This window comes from Paralichthys olivaceus, chromosome 5, assembly GCF_024713975.1.
Source record: "Paralichthys olivaceus isolate ysfri-2021 chromosome 5, ASM2471397v2, whole genome shotgun sequence".
Lineage (NCBI taxonomy): Eukaryota > Metazoa > Chordata > Actinopteri > Pleuronectiformes > Paralichthyidae > Paralichthys > Paralichthys olivaceus.
In genome coordinates, this window is record NC_091097.1 from 16,073,349 (window position 1) to 16,091,151 (window position 17,803).

General features: G+C 41.4%; 1 protein-coding gene across 5 annotated transcripts in view; it reads right to left on the reverse strand.

Moving 5' to 3' along the window:
• Positions 1-282: 282 nt before the first annotated feature.
• The window catches only part of LOC109639382 (protein phosphatase 1 regulatory subunit 29), a 63,354-nt gene continuing 45,833 nt past the window's right edge, over positions 283-17,803 (reverse strand). For all 5 annotated transcript variants that reach the window (XM_069525101.1, XM_069525100.1, XM_069525102.1 and 2 more), the window contains 2 exons: positions 11,663-12,337; positions 283-10,942 (listed from right to left, as the gene is read on the reverse strand). In XM_069525101.1, the coding sequence (XP_069381202.1) occupies positions 8,447-10,942; positions 11,663-11,998 (2,832 nt within the window). In that variant the 5' untranslated portion in view covers positions 11,999-12,337 and the 3' untranslated portion in view covers positions 283-8,446. The remainder of the gene's footprint in view (positions 10,943-11,662; positions 12,338-17,803) is intronic.

The window sequence follows — 17,803 nt, forward strand, 5'->3', positions numbered from 1 at the left end:
GAGCGTCCATGTGTGCCTGTGTAACAGGGCCCTCAAACACTGAGAGGTTGTAATGGACAGTGATCAAGTGTGTGTGTGTGTGTGTTGTTTTTATGTCGATAAGGGAATTCCCAAAATCTCACTATAGACAGGTGCTATGTGGAATAACTGAACTACTCGAAGTAGCCTGAGGATAGAGAACTAAAATTATATATATAATAAACACTGTATATTACCAGATATTTGCACTGGACACACATTTTAAATGATTGTGCAGTTGGACATGATCGAGTCAATAAAAGAGACCTTGCACACATTTTATTTTAATTTTTAATTACAAATTTATTGCAAATATAGAAATAGATCTTTTGTACAGAAATCGCAAAGGGGAAAAAAAAGAGTCAATATCAGCGACAAATAATTCAAACAAAGCAAAAAGCCAAGATTTGTTCCCATCATCCAAACCTTTGTTTGGTCTCTGAACATGAACGAGTAGTGGAGCTGAAACCAGAGGGGAGAATCACAGCAGATTTGAATAGAATACCATGAATTTTTTTGATGACATACAGTAATGGCTCTTTTCGGCTCTGGTCTCTTGAGACCAAAACTCCTCCCGATGCCGTCCATCTGGCCAGAGCCATGGTTTGACACAAATGTTACATTCATGTCCAAATAAGAGCTTAAAAATCATACGATATTGTAATATGAGAATTAGCTTTGGTCCTTTGCCCTCAGGGAACACACAGATGGTGGTTATACTTCAGCAAATCAGCACAAATCATCATCAGTACCTGTTTTCAGCTGGTAGAACCTGTGACATAGTTAAATGTCTCAGATCTCAGTTCCTTAAAGGGAAATGGTTTCTACAAAAACATTTGGAATCGGTGCAGTAGATTACCTCCAGGAGACGCAACATGGCGGCGGTGGATTCAAAAGACAGTCAACGAAATATGAACTAAAAGTGTTATTTTTATCCAATAAAATACTTTTTCTAAGTCTATGCTAGGTGATCTTCTGGGCTGATTCCAAAAGTTTTTATAAGCACCATTAATTTATGCATTTATAAACATAGGGGCCAGGTCGGAAAATAAATAAATGAATGAAATACTCTACACAACACACCACTGAAACTCACTGATTAAATAACTTGTTTCTGAATGAGCAGGCTTTGATATTCTTTATACTTTCTGAATGAGTTTGATTCAGGCTCAGAGTTCTGCATCTAGTACATGTTTGTGCATCATGTGTTCTTGCTTGGCAAGTGTATGAGCATTGAATGCTTTTGTTGCTGTGCAGCCAGAAAACAATTAGCTCACAAACGGATCAATCCACAGATATTTCATTTCCTCATTGAGTTGAGACTGGTGCCTCCCCTCTCTGTGAACTGAAGGCCATTTTTTTAAACCTGCTGAGTTTTCAATATCTGGCACTGGCTATCTAGGTTAATCATTCTAGCTTTAGAAGTACCACAGCGTCTGGGTTGTGTTTTCAGAATAGCAATGGATGGCCAGCCTTTGCTTTGTGAGCACAGAAAACATTAATGTTGATCAGAATGATGGGGCCTCTGACATCTGCTCCTCACTACAGTGGGACCGATAGAAAGTTTTTTTAGGGTTTTTAGTTCTCAAAGCAGCAAAAACTCAGTAGGCTGACGCAAATGTGAAGATATTTTGCTAAGAATAAAACAAGGATGCAAAAATCCAGGCAGATAAACAAAGCACAGGGGGTCCGGCTGAGGTACGGTCAAAGGCATAATCAGGATCAGCACACGCAGGAGAATGAAGGGCTGGAAGGTTAAGGCACAACAGACGGAGTCCAAAGTGGAAAATGAAATGATTGTGGGAGCTTAAGACGGAAAGGGGGGACAGGGGAATGAAGAGGAGGAGCAGGTGATGGTGGAAAAGGCGGATGAGGGCAGTAGGGTCTGAAATGACGGCAGAATTAAAACGTGCTAAAAAAACTGGACCGAAGGAATGAAAGGATGAATGAGCAGACTGGAACTCCAAACCATGACCCAGAGAAATGCTCCGAGTAACATGTAAGCCTCTCGTGCCAAGACAGAAGAGCTAGAACTGCCTCATCTGATTACAGTGCACTTTTACCCAATTAAACCACAACTACGAAGTGGGCCCCTGCAGCACAGCCATGTTGACAAGCTGAGGAGCAGACTTAGCCCTGAGGTTAATGCATTTCATTTTCTCCTTGCTATTGGTACGAGGAGGTTTTAGCAGAGGCCGCCCCACAGAGCAGGCCATATATCTCACTTGGGGAGTCCTGCATTATCACTGCAGAATGTAAACATGACAATGACTTATGACTTGCTGCCACTGCTCAGACCCTAATGCAATAACTAATGTATCAGTACAGCTGCAGTAGGAGTAACCAACACATTACTGGTTGGTGCCAGATGAAATATACTCAAGACTCAAGCCTTAAAAAGCCTCGACTGTCCAACGCAGCCGCTTCTACGTAATTACACTGTCAATAATGTTGTTTCACGCAAAATTGAATTCAACCCCAAGTATTGTTATTTATCTCTGTGGTCTTGCTCACTTGTTTGAATTTCATTTCTCAAAAAAAAAAGATGAATATCTGATGCCAACTGCTGTGGAATACGAATGTTAATGTTTTGACTACATTTGTAATTGTAAGGACTTTAATTATTTCTGCAGTAGTGCAGCTATTCTCTTTGAATCAAGTCAAGATACTGTCTTCTGTGCACACAAAAAGCTATTCAGCGGAAGACCACGTATAATAAACTGGTCGTATAATAGAAGATAAAAGACGGTGAATTAAATGAACTGACATTAAAAGAAAACCGGCTGGCTCCGGGAGCAGACGATGAAGAATGAAAATCACTGATTTCGCTAACAGCCATGTGGGCTGGGGCCGAGGGAGAAGCTGCTGATGCTGCATTGATTTGCCAGTGACTTCTCTGTGATGGATTGGGATCAGTTTAAAACCATTAGACAATCCACAATGTCTGAGCGTGCGTTCCTTCGGCACGCTTTCCCTCAAACACATGTTTTCAAATATTACGTCTTTAACCAAAGAGAAAGCAGAAAGCGAATTATGAGGAAATAAAACCACCAACTGTGACAGGGTCCCATCTCAAGCCAAAGGAGAAAGCTCCACGTCTGCCATGGAGAATAATCTTTGTAATGGAGAACAATCGGGCAGTTCTTATAACTGATGGTTGTAAACAGGCACCAGTTTCATTATTACCTCCTTATTTGCATTGCATTGAACACTCCTCCACCCTTTGGCAAGAGGAGTAGCAATGATAACTGCGGTGTAGGTAAAAAAAAAATGTAAATAGAACGTTACAGAGAATAAAATATAAATGGCTAAAACCTAAATGTTCAAATCAAAGGTACTTGACAATGCTGTATTTCAGCCCCGACAGTTTTAGTTTTTCAATGTACGTCCACTCATTGTACAGAACAATATATTTTTTGTCTCTCAAAAAAATACAGGGAATCATGCAAATATAACAACTTTTCTTTTATGTAGTACACTATGTTAAGCTTTCTCTGTTCTTAAAACCTTTATAACATATATATCGTTGCAAGTACTAAAAAGTCAGCCCCATAATTCCCAAGAACCACCCCTCCCCCTCCCCTCACAGAGCCCCCCCTCCAAAACAAAAAAGTAAACAAAGACAAACAACCAACTGAAAAAAGAGAAACACAGACATATCAAGAGTTCAGGCTCGAGTATAAAACATCTATAGAAGCAATTTTTTTTAATTTTTTTTACCTTAGCATCTTTTTTCTTTTATCTAGTGTACAAAATTCACAGATATTTCACAGATTCTTTAAATCCTTTGTCCGTCTTTGGGAACTAAAACTTGCAGTATGCATATTTTGTGAGTGAATAAACAAACTGTGCACATTTGTGGGGGCTGAAAAAAAAGTGTTGTTGTGAAAGGTGGCGTCCAATTGAGATGTAAATTGTAGCCCGTTCTGGCTTACTTCAGATTTTCAAATGCTCTTCTGCTCAGAAATCCTATTATTCACAATTATCAAAGGTTGATTTCTTTTCCAGCTCAAATACCTGACAAAGAGATTTAAAAACCTACGCCGACGACATGCATTTCTCTGAGCTTTGAACAGCTTACAGGCTCAGCTTTATGCCTGTTTACTTATTTATCATTTTAGCTACCGAGTCCAAAGGGCAAAGTATTCAAGAAGAGCACGAGTAGTCTGTTCTGATGAAGAGCTTTAGTTGTCAACATTAAAGCCATAAACAAAAATAAACAAAGAAACCTATTTTTTTTTTACTCTTCAGCAGAGCGCTTGGCAGTTGGAGAGGAACTGTTGGCAGTGCTCGGCCCGTCAGAGCTGCCTCGTAAAGTATGAAGAGTGACCAAGAAATCGGTCTCGCCGAAATGACGTTTCATTTATCTCAATAGAACTCCATTATCACTCTTAAGATAAATATAAATTCACAATAGAGCACCAATGCAGATGACATGCATTCAATTTCCATTGCATAAGCCTATAAGCTCTGCTGTGGCAATTGTGAGGAGACGTGGTAGTTTCTCCAATTATCACATTTGGCACATTATCCACACGAGATAATCCCCCCCCCCCCCCCCCCCCCCCCAGTAAACTAATGGATTTAACAGACTATTACAAAAGGTCAAGAGATATTAAAAGAAACGTTTTGAAACGGTGTTATTACCTGCCTGTCACCTGCTTTAAAATCAAGCGGAAATGAGGCCGTCCACCTTAAGGAGAGCTGCTTTCAGATGCAAGAAATGTAAAAGCTTGTTCCCACAGGTTTTACGGTTTGTTTGAGCGGTGCACTGATTCATGCATGGTAAGTTTTAGTGCAGCCATGCATCCACATCTTTTATCCTGGATGTCTGCCTGCATTCAGCCCAAAAAAAATCCTCTCTCATCCGCTCTCTTCTGTTTGAAGACTTTGCCCATTGCCTGCCTTTTAAGAAAAAAGCTGTTGTTTTAGTTTAATCAGACTGTGACTCATCCTGACTCCGTCATCTATACTGTGTTGTGATATTAATCAGTTATGTAGGTCGTACTAATTTCTTTCATCCAATCCTGTCTCCTTCAGATAATGGAGTCTGTTCCCTTTTCCAATGGTCGACCAGAGTCGGCTATTTGGACCAGGCTTTAAATATAAGACGGCATCATAAGGATTAACATGTTGGAAACTGAAAGCGTCCGTGGTTTCTACAAAGGGATTAAAGAGTAATGGCACATTAGATAAGTTTCTCATGTCTGGTTCTCCCGTGGCTCGGAGACAAACAACAAGGATGGTGTTACAAAAAACAACCATCGATCTCTGAGTGAGCCGCCCTACAGGGGATTGATGCAGATATAAGACAGGGTTTTTATTTCTTGTGCTGGTTCTGTGCTGCAGACAAAACGCATAGTAAGTATATAGTACATAGTAAGTATATATGTTGATAGGTTTTTAACAATTCAGCTGGTAAATTATTTGACCTGGCTCTTAACGTATTGAAAGCATCAATCCTGCATCCTCAATGGTCCAATAACCTCAACGGAAAAGTAGAATGTTATTAAATACCCGTCAGGTTCTAGGGGCAATTACTGCAACAGTGTGGAGTAAACCACCAACTATTGCTATAGCAGAGCACGTAATAATGAAAAGCAGAGGTTTATTTAGGAGTCCAGTACTGAAACAAACCTGTCAATATCTTTTGTTTCAATCATTTTTTGCATAGAGATTAGAATTGTCGAATCAACATGATTTTTTTTATTAATCTCTAATCATGAGAAATATTATCCCTTCAAAATGTTAGTTTGATAGTTTAGTTTATAAATGATTCGAAAGTTCGAAAGCAGTCGGGCCAGTAATGCTGGTTAATCATAAAGAGTGATTGAAAAAAAACCATTAAGTTTGATAGCAATTTGAGCAGAAGAGCAATTGAACATAGATCTATTCTCTGAAAATCTAATAATGTGTTGTTATGTAAAATGTATTGAAAACATTTTATTTTGTCCTGTAGATGAAACAAACTATAAATTTCTGAATTTGTTGTTGCTCTTATCCTTAGTGTCCATGTCTGTAAACTTGTTGCAGTTGAGACTCTGGGGAGTTCAACAGTGATAAATTCCTTTAGAAAAGGTTGTTATCTCAGATAACAGAACATCATCATGTATGTTCATCGAATCATTTAAACACAGTGGATGAGGAGGTGCATCCCAGACACGTTATGACTAAAAGATGACAGCGAGGCCCTTGATGTTATGTGTTGCTCACTCACAGCACAATACTGACTCCAAGGGATATGACCTCCTGACCCAGACTGTATGCACACATCTTAATAAAACAGGGGGGAAAAGAGAGCGATAAATGTAAACAAACAGGACACAATACAGAGATCAATATGAAGATATCAGTACACAGCTCCCTTTAACATTTGTATACTTATCCTTGTTCAACCCGCATTTATCGAGAAGATGTAAAAGAAGAAATGAGAAATGTAAAATGTCGCACAGACCCGAATTCTGCCTATAAGAAAGGCAATCTCTAACATGTATCATTTAGTTAAACAGAGCAGGTTGTGTTAGGTATCCTGCTCATCCCAATCCTGTACATACAGGTTAGATGGGCCAAATGATCACTGTCACAATAAGCAAAGCAGGAAAAAGAGATGAAAACAATCCTGAAATGAAACTTTTTACTATAACGTTGCTTCTCTTAAATGAAAAAGAGTGTGAGGATTCAGTTTTCACATTTTCAGGGTAGGATGTCTCAGATTGTGTATGTTGGCTGACGATGCATGATTTTTTTTAACGGTTACACAGCGCTTTGGGTGAGCAGGATGCTTTTTTGTCAGAATGCCTAGCAATGACACTATAATTTTTGCAAAATCACAAATAGATGATTTGAATAGAAAAGGCCAGGTCGATGATGGATAATGGAGATTAGATCATGGCCATGTTGGCAAGAGGCACTATGCTACGAATATCTGAGCGTTGTGTGATGCACACGTGGGAAAATACATTTAACACTGTTGATATTTGTACATTTGTCCATGCCATTTATAATCTAGTATTGTTTAAACAACCAGCCACTGGGCAAGATATTGACAACTATCAATTTAAATCAATTCAGGGCATATACAATATAATCTGACAAGGCATGCCAACACCCACTTATACTGACCACTGTGCACCACCATCCACACACAATCATGAGGCATAAAGTGCAAACAAACATGCCTGTCACTAGTTGGCTAATTAAGTTATCAATAGACAACAAGAATATTCCCAGAACAGACATGTTGGCAGTAAATAGACATGTCCTTTCCCTCTGCGCCGCATTCACGTTTAACGTTAGAGATATGATTTGGAATGCAATGTGGTGCAAAAGAGATTCCCCCGTAACCTGCTTGTAATCTACTTACATTCACAGTGGCTGCAGGAAATAATTTATTCCATCGCTTTTATACACCCTCTCACTTTCAATTTCTCTCCCTTCCTATTATACACAGGTTGGTAGCACATAATTACCTTCATAAAGGGAACATTATTTGGCCATCAGTATTCCGTCATATTAAAATAATTATTTAGGCAAAGTCTGTTTTGGGCAGTTTTGGAAATCTGTGGAACAACATTCTTTACATCGCTCAATGAACTATGCAAGATTGTAAATTGGAAAGATGTGCGCAACACCTCAGGGTGCAATCACAGCACTATTTTAGGTGAAGGCTCTACTGTAATCTCTCTTAATGATTTCCTTATGCTGCAGGAATTGTGAGCCCACCTGACTCTCTGTTCATGGTTTATTTCTTTATTTCTTTCTAATGTCTCCTTTCTCTCTATGTGACAAATGCTATTGAAATGCAAATATCTCAGCTGCAGGACAGATCTCCTGGAAGAGACACAGGGCTTGCATTGGACAAATCTGTTGACAGATCAGCATTTTGTCATTTATAACAGAGCAGGATTTCCACCCCATTATAATCTACCTCCACGAAGAAGTCCTAACACACCCAAGTACACACACTGCAGATTATATGAAAAAAACCTCTTGGATCCCACATCCTTGAAGTGAAGGGTATCAACATTTACCGTCAGTGATTACCCACAGATGAAAACATGGCACTGATAAAGACGGTTCATAGGTCACAAAATAAGATCACTCACACAGTATGAATCCCACATCTGGCATTTGCTTCCTGTGCTGTAAATAAAACCCACAAAAACTACATGAACATTATTCAGAAATGGGGCTACAGTGAAGTGTAAAATAAAACACCATAATTACTCTCGTATCCCAGGCACAGTTTCACAGTCCTTGCTTTAGCACAATATTCTATACACCGAGCATGCCAAAATAACCCAAAGGCAAAATTTTGTTGTACATTTATCTCCCCGTGAACTTCAAATGGTTTCTCTAGCCCACTGGCCTATCAGGAAAAGAAGTATTCAAACTCTTTTTTCCACAATACTTAACTTTGGTCCCACCATCACAGCTTCTGCTGTGCTGACACACCTTTCCAATAATCAAGGATGTCATGCAGGTCCTCGCCTTTGGCGAACTGCACCTTTTTTCGAAGGGCATTTCCGGCTGTCACATAACAGGCCTCGTCACGCTGGCCTTTACGGTAGGGACGAAAGCGCTCCCAGATCCGCAGTGAGCTCTCTGAGGTGTACTCTGGGCTGGAGGAATAGCCAGAGTAACTGGAATGGTTGCGGGCAGGCGAAAGCTGGGAGTAAGATGCTGCATCCCTCCTTGAACGTGTCAGAGGCTTTAGGAAAGAAACCCTCTGAGCTGGGGAGCCCTGGTGGGAGCCTTCATAGTATAGAGCTGGGACAGAGTGGCGGTGCTCCGAGCAGTGGTAGTCCTGCTGCACCTCCAGCTGCTGCTGCTGCTGCTGCATTTGCTGCTGTTGATGGTAATGGTGCGGCTTTTGACTGTCCTGATGTTGGGCACCAACACCACCACTGTCGCAACCACCACCACCCCCTCCACCACAGCTCCCACTCCCCACTAAAGGCAGCCTCTCTAGGGGCTCCCCACATCCCAAGGGACTGGCCCTGTCTGGGTACTGCTGCTGTTGTTGATTACATGCATCTGGACTCCTAGGTTCAGGAACATCCAGGCTATACACCCTCGCTCCTCCACGTTCCCTGTCCCGACCCATGGAACCACAAGAGTTGGTGCTGCACTGTTTCTTGACAGAATTTACAATAACCACAGCTGCATCTGCACTCATTTGTCGCTGAATTGGACGTACAGCAGTGGCTGGAGGAGGGGGCCTGTAGGGGGGACTGATGACAAAGCCACCACCACTGATCCCTGGGCGCTCAGAGAGAGGGGCATTCAAGGCAGGTAGTGGAGGTGGTGGGGGTATTTTGTTAGGAGCTATGACTTGGCAAGTCTCTGTCACCCCTTGGGAGAGTGGAATTAAGCCACGAGTAAGGGAGGATGCACTGGTGGGCGGGGGGGAGGTGGGATTGGAGGAGGCTGTAGGGTTAGTAGAGGCCCCAGAAGCAGCAACTGCTGCTGCATCTAATTTCAGCGCATCAATGCAGTTGTTGATAATCTGGTTAACCTTGTCCACCTCCATCGCAATGGTGGATATCTCTGATGCAGAGCCATGGCCATCATCATCGGAGTCATCCCCAACATCAGTTCCATCATCATCCCTCAAGTCTTCCCCCCTCATCCCTCCATGCCCACCATCTCCTACCCCTCCAGTTCTGACATCCATATAGTTTCCTTTACTTGTAGCCATGGCCTCTGAAAAGGCAGTGGCCATCTTTTCTACTTGTGGGATACAGGAAAGTCTGGAGGAACTGGTGTTGGCTGAGTGGAGCATTCCTGAGCTAGAGGATGTGGACATGGGAAGTTTGCCACCATGGTGATGCTGATACTGGTGATGTTCTCTCGACTGCTCCTGAAGCTTATGGACCGCCGATGGATCATTTGCCACTGCAGCTGCCACTTCTGGTCCATAGCGCATTTCCAGTATTGTTTTCTTGACACAGATGGACTTCTTCTTCTCATCATGCATTCGCTTCTTACGCAGACAATAGTAGACAAAGCCTAAAACAATGAGCATGCCGAAAAGGCAGCCCACAATAGTCATTATGTAGTGGGTAGTGGTGGAAGGTGTGGGGAGCATGTCATCTTGATTTTGAGCCCGAGTGGAAAACTGGAGGCAGGTGTGGTTATAACGTTGAGAGTTGCGAATGGATCCTACACAAAATGTGTAATTGTTGTGTGGCTTGAGCTTGTTGAGGGTAATCATCTCCTTCTTGTTCTTCAAATTCATGACATCAGAAACAAATGTTTGGTTGTATTGTGTTAGAATATACATCTTGCTGTAGGGCCTTGGAATCTGCACAAGGAGAGAGGCTGATGATAAAGAGACATGATGGAGTTTGATGCTTGGAACAACAAGTTCAGTAGATGATGAAGAGGTGGTGGAATGGTGGTACGGCCCAGCACCGCCAAACATCTCTGGGCCGATCCCGGAAGAACCATCCAGATCTGGTGGGAGAGAGGTCATCCCTGGAATCATAACTCCATCCCGGCAGTGATGGTACAATATGTTTTTGGCATTTCGACCAGCATGGCCGGCAGCTATAGGACTTAGTAAGGGGTAGCCAAACATCTCTCTCGGTGTCTCACACTGGAGACGGTCATAGGTGTGTGTGACGTTGTTAAAGGATTCCAACCAGGTTAGGAAACTGTAAAGATCGCATCCACAATGGAATGGATTTGCTGCCAGCTCACAAACCATTAGCCGCATTAGAACAGTGAAAGTGGATGGATCAATGCGGGCAAGTTTGTTGGATGACAGGTCAATGCTGCTGAGGCTAGGGCACTCCCAGAATGCATTGCTGGCAATTACCTCAATGAGGTTGTGCTGGAGGAAAAGACATTGCATGCGGCCCAGCCCTCTCATCATACCCTCAGTTAAGTTTGTCAACTTGTTGTAGCCCAACTGTAAAACCTAAAGAAGACAGGAAAGAAGAAGTTTTAGGGTATGGTTGTTTTTGTCACTTCTTTACATGTCGCTGTTATGATGTCAGACATAATTGTTGAGTAAAAGCTAAACAGGAACAACATTTTCATGCACTGGGCAATTTTGAGATCATCTGCTATTTTGCCTCCATAAAATGCTGTGAAAAGAAATTGTACCAAAATACACTTCCACTTAAGTATGGATATTTACAATACATATCTTTAAAGGCCATTTTATCACAATGAGTTTTTTCTCAGACTCTGTGCCAGAAATCTCATACGCTCATGATTGTAACGTTCCCGTATTCCTGTATTCTGAAGGTGTTTTATGGTTATTGACAGTAGTTTTTAATTCAGGGAGTGATTAAGATAAGACAAACAGAATTATCTATAAAAACATTTAACTTCAATATGTCGACAAAATCTGGCTTAGTCCAATGTGTAGGTAGCACATATTTAATTATTTATTTGTATATTTGTCCATAAAGATTAAAAAAAAAATCTTGTACTGTCTTGGAATGTGGCATTAGACTTTTTATTTTTATTTTGTGAAAATAGAAAAAAAGGAATAAGCATCTCTTTGCCAAAATAAACCAGTCTCGTACTCATGCTCTAGCTAAGTGACAAATCTTGTCCCAAACTAAAGTCTAATTATTAAACATGTTGCATTACATTCCTGCATTAAACTTTTTCCATCCATTCCCTTTACCTGTAGGTTGGCTTGTCCTGCGAAGGCTCCGTCCTCAATGTAGCTGATTTCATTTTTGGTGAGGTTAAGGTCAGTCAGATTGGTGAAGCGGTACATGGAGCTAAAGAGCACAGCTTTCAGCTTGTTCTCGTTCAATCTCAAGTCATGGACCGTGTTGTTGATGTGCTGCGGGATTGTCTCGTAAGGCGGCTGATTCTGACTGCAGATAGCCAGCCACACATAGCCTTTGTCCCCCTCAATGAGCCAGCAGTCTCCGCTAGCCATGTTGGGCAAGTAGGAGAAGAATAGGAGGTAGGGAAGAATAAGCAGAATGGAGGTGGTAGAAGCACCTTGCATGATGCCGAAGAAAAGTAGAAGAAAGACCAGGAATCTGTAATTACTAAGGGGAGAAAAGTGAGGGCGGGCAGGTTAAGGAAAAGATTACGTTTGCAGGAGAAAGGAAAGCGACAAGGGTTTCCAAATAGGAGGAAGGTCTGGGGTCAGTGTTTAAAAGGGGCGACGGCTTCACAGTAACAGTCACAGCTTTATGGTCGTCATGGTGATTAGCACGGGACCCATGTGAAGTCATATCTTGTTGGGCTGCGATGTGGGGTGACACAACTTGTCCTCATACTCTTTGTGTAGGCTTCAGCTGTGAGTGCTTCAAACGGATGGTCTCTTGGAATGATGGTGAGTCTGTGGGGGAGATAAGAAAAAAGGACATAAGAAAAAACACAGTATAATGTGACAAATATTATATTTTTTATAGTATTAAAAGATATACTTTTTATATAATAGTAATGGAGGATGGTACAATTGATTGTTAGGACTTAGTGTTACAATCCCTGTGGATCAACACTCTTATTGACTGTGGCTATTCTGGTGCTGGGAAGTTTTTGGGACACGTTCTCACTTGTGTCCACTGAGGCAGGCCCACTGCAGGTTGATCAGAACCAGGTTATTGTCCTACAGTCGATCACAAGCCATTTTGGTGGCTACTTGTTCCTACCAGAGCTTAGCTCTTGTTGGTCTCTCATGGTGAAGAGTTATTGGATGATAAACGATCTTCAATGAGGACTGTAAATGAATGCAAATTTTTTTTTACTTGGAATTTTCTTATTCAGTGACCCTGCAGCTATCCCTAAATCAATTTCAACCTTCCTCTGGACTTGCACAATGTTTTCTACTGGTGGTAAAATATGTATAAATCATGTTGCGGGTCCTTGCACTCATTCCTTCCTGGATCCCCACCGCGCAAGGCTAACCAAGCTTTGGCAGATGCTCATATACATGCGCCAATCTCTCACCAGTCCTCAAAGAGCAGCAGTAATCATCCAAATGCTGACAGCACATTGTCTCTCTTCTCCACAGACATTCCTTGGTATGACACTATCTTGCCAAACCTTAAGCTCTCTATCCCATCTGCATGTCATTTGAGTAGCAGTCAAGTGTTTACATAAGGAGAGGATTAGCTGCCTGTTGCATCATGACAGGCATTGTCCTCTTGCCAGCTCAGCAGCCGAGGGAAACATACAATTACACACATATAATACAAATCTGGACCCTAAATGTGACACGTGTCCTCAGACAAAGGGATACATGTGTAGACATACATGCTCTAACACTCAGGTCTTCATATAAGAGTGTGCATATATGTGCACATGGTTCTCGTAAAGGTAGACAGGTCGCAGCTATGGATTCTGTGCTGCACACTAATGGTATGATGTTTATGACACTTTGTCCATCTGTAACTTTCGTCCCACATCTGTTTTACGTTTTTGTGATTTCCATCACCATTCCATGAAACCAACAAAGAAAATCTCCCTCCTTCTTCCTCGTGCTCCAAATTCAGACTTTCTCTCTAATTCCGACAGAGAATTGAACTCATTCCAGTCTATTCCGGTCCAAGCTCCCCAGAGTTGCCAGCCGAGAATCAGGCCCATCCTATTTTGTCAATCTATTTATTACTGCAGAAACTTCTATCACCTAAAGTATGTGTGAAGTGGTTCATTATCATGCAGATATAATGACCTTAAGCACCTCCTGCGTTACCTGTCTCCTCTTATTAGGTATAAACAGGGCAAAGGAGGATACAAGAAAAGTTGTTGCCAAAGTAGTTTCTAATGCTGGTGTGTGACAGATTAATATAATCTGTTGGGATATAAAGCAAAAGCTGCATCATAATGTGCATATTGTGGTGAAGTACACAGCAGGAATATTGGTGTGAATGCACTTGACCAGTCAATCAGTTGATCCTCACGAACACTCATTGATCTGATTTGATTTAATGCCTTTCGTTGATTTGAGTCTCTCTGCTCCACATGAGACATGATCTCATTTGGTGCTCCACATTGTGAACTCCACAGGGTTTAACATGTGGGAGGAAGGAAGCACAGTAGTTCTGCATGTGTGCGTGTTTCGGAATATGATTACATAATTAAGAATATGGGACATGAAGTGCCTGTCTCGTATGGAAAGAGCATGACTCATAACACTGATCCACTTGTCATGAACATGTAGGATGTATTATAAAACTTTTCCCCTGCACTGCAGTACATTGTGTGGGTCAACAAATATTTGTCTTGTTGGAAGCGTGTTTTCATCATTTGGCACTTGTGGAGCAGCTCCACTCATCTGACCTCAGAAGGTCACAGCAGCAGGAATAGTTCAGATCTTGGAAATGAAAAGGTGAACAGGTGGGAAGCTGCAGGTGTTCCACTGTCCTACTTACACGTTTTCCAGAAAATCATCCGAATACACAAATCCTTCTTTTCCAAAAGCCTCATCTTGAATGTTTGGTTTTTCACACACACACACACACACACACACACTTAATCAGTCCCATCCCCTCATGTAATACAGATTTAGGTTATTCAATACATACAGGCTCATATTGATCCTCACTGTTGCCATGGAAACACACTTGTGATTGACAGTGCCAATTAAGCCTAACGATAACAGAATGGGATGTTGTTGGCATTCACATCAAATCAGTGCGTCTCTTCCGCTTCATTAACCATAAAGATGAAACTCTCCTTCCGGAATTCTATTAGCCTCCAATAAACATCGACTGTGACAGGTGCTGGAATTGGAGAGGGTCCATATCTCTTCTATTACCAACACGACTCTTGGAGTCGGGCCATCGTCGGCCCAAATGTGAATTTGTTCAGAGGGACCCCTTGTGCTGCTGGCCGCATAGGACGCTGTCGATTTGATTTGTGTCACCTGAGATTTATTCGCACCAAATGAACCAACGTCCGAAAGCAGAAAGAGGCAGATTTATGAACTGCACCTTTCATTTAATATGTGCTCACAATTTGTTCGTAATTAGGGACTGATTCACTCAGGCAGCAGCTCATTTTACAATCGGACGAGGAGTTTTTTCAGACTGAAATTGAAGAACCTTAGAGTTTTATCTGAGACCAGCAGCATGAGAAAGGAAATAAAATGATGGTGATTTCTTAGTCAATAAAGCCATGATGTTCTGAAACATTATCATCGTCATCATTGATGTTAGGATACGCAACACTTTTACACTTACATCACATCATTATATAAAAATATCAATTGCATAATTTTATGTTTATAAACTGTCAATGTAAATTAAATATTTTTTGAGGATTTGAGCTCATGGTGTACTGGCAAGTGCTCACTCTGCACATAGACATTTCCCCAACACCTCAGTATTTTCTCTACGTAAGGGCTGATTTAAAAATAGAAGATGACAAAAATAAACAGTCAGAAAACTAAAAAATAAAGTTTGACAATATCATAGGACAAATGAATCAAAATATCTGCTGATGTTTGAATGGTTGCTGCTCAACGGCAAAACCCTCATCAAATGAAAGTTGTGACTGTCATCAACTTATTTTCTACTCAATACTCTTTTGAAACCGCAGATCAAAACAACCACTTCCACAAAAGATTAAATGCCATAAATCTGAAAAAGACTGTCACTGAATAGAGCCTGGCACACAAGAAAACATGGTTTTCATATCAATCACGTTTCGCTTGAACCATTTTTCTCCCAAGGCGACACTAATTTACCCATCACATTTTCAGTCAGTTCATCATGATGCTAGAAAGTAAACAGATTTGATTCATTTCACCATGAGGCAGAGGATCTTAAACAGTCTTAAAAGATGAATTTAAAGTGGCTGCGCTTTGCAATTCGACAATTGAAACCAAAGGTAATAAAAATGACAATCAATCAAAAATAAGTTTCCCCTGCACACTTATTGAAACAAGTATATTCTCAGTGTGTTTACATTAAAACACGTTGCTTCTTTCTTTAATCAGCTCATGTTGAAAAGGGACAGGAACCAACATCCCCTCCGAGTATCCTCAGTCCGATGTCACAACCTTGAGTGAATCCTATTTTTATTCACTGCAGTGAATTTGGGGCAGGCTCGGGTCACCATGGTAACTGTTATACCAAAGCGGGTATGATGGGGTGGTTAGCTGACGGCTCAGGGGGTTTTATGACAGTGGAGGAATATGTACGAATACAATACATTGCAGCTGTCACGCACATACACAATCTCACAAAGTCACACTATCTAACCTCTGCTATCCATCGTCAGCATTCACACGCAGCTCAGTTCGCTGTGTTGCTTCAGGTTCCATTTTTAGATCTTCATGCGCAACTTTTACAGCATCATGTAAACTTTAAATGGGCGGTAGTAAACACACAGGAACACACACAGAAACTCAAAGTCACAGGAGCTGCTCTCAGTGGGTTTTTATTCCTGAACAGGAGCAGGAGGAGGAGACGTTGACAGCTGTTGGGGAAGAAGTGTAGGACTTGGATTATTCCCAAAAGACATATTAGGTCACAGTCTGGAAGCATGTGTGTGTGTGTGTGTGTGTGTGTGTGTGTGTGTGTAGCTCAAGCCCCAGGACCCAACGTTGTAAAGGGCCTACAAGACTCGGGGCAAAAATAAATAAGATTGACAAGATATTTCAAAACAGCAAAACCCTGAAGATGTAGATGACCGAAACATCTCAAGTGAGTGGGCAGCAGGTCTTTAGGTAATAATTAAAGAGCTTCACAGCATTTGCAATTTAACAAATAATGACAGGCCCGTTCCAATTAACTTCTTCATGTTCACGAATTTGAGATTTAACTGTCCCATATTTAGACTTTAAATAAAGATGGACAACAAAATGTCAGACCAAAAGTGAAGTCAAAGCACATTGATCGCCCCCTGGTGGCTGGCAGCAGTACACATCCCTCTTGATTTCACAAAAAACAATACAATGGTTTGCCACGAAACTTGGTGGAAGGATTGAATACGGGTCAGGAAAGTATCCATAAACAGTTGGTACCAATCCGGATCAAGAGGCAGATCTAGACATTTATTTGAAATTGGAACATTTTGACTGGATATTGATGGGGGAAAAAATTGGCACATTTAGGAAACTGCTGTCTACGGGTGTGTGAAATTTTGACACATTTTAAAAGGACTGTTGGGCCTTGGCAGAGATGTGAGCTCTACTGAATGCCATTCTAGTTCTGTTTTTGATGCTGTAAAAACACCATTAACAGATTTAGAGACTGACTTGCGATTGGTCAAGCGTGTATTTGTGGGACCTCACTAATGTGGTCACACACTGCGATCACTACTGCTACTACTGCCACTACTGTGGCCCTAAAATATGACATCGCCGCAAGATGGCATCAGATTTCTTGGCTTCATTTCTGGATAGTGAGAGGAAGGGAAGGCCTGTCGTCCATCTTTAATTACGACCTATATGGTCCCACACTATAGCTGACCACTGACCAGCATTATTGAGTTTCATATGGCAGAAATCATACTCATCAGTAATGCTATGACACATAATGGTTGATCTTAAGGCGCCCTTTACTGCAGGATGGACCATGAATTCCTAACAGACGATTAAGTCACTGGGACTTTATGGGATTAGATCACACACTCAGCCTCACTGCTGAAATAAAAATAACTTCACATTCCTGTAAGACTAGAGTAGGTGGAAAGTGAATTGTTCTTCTTTAAATGTATACTGAAGGTGTGTGTATGTCCATATAGCGTTTTCGTCTGGCAGAAAAGTGCTAGTGGGAAGTGGTGCCATGGGTTTTGTTTCTATGACAACAATATTTTGAAAATGTATCACCACCCAATAAACTGGCATCGTCCCTTT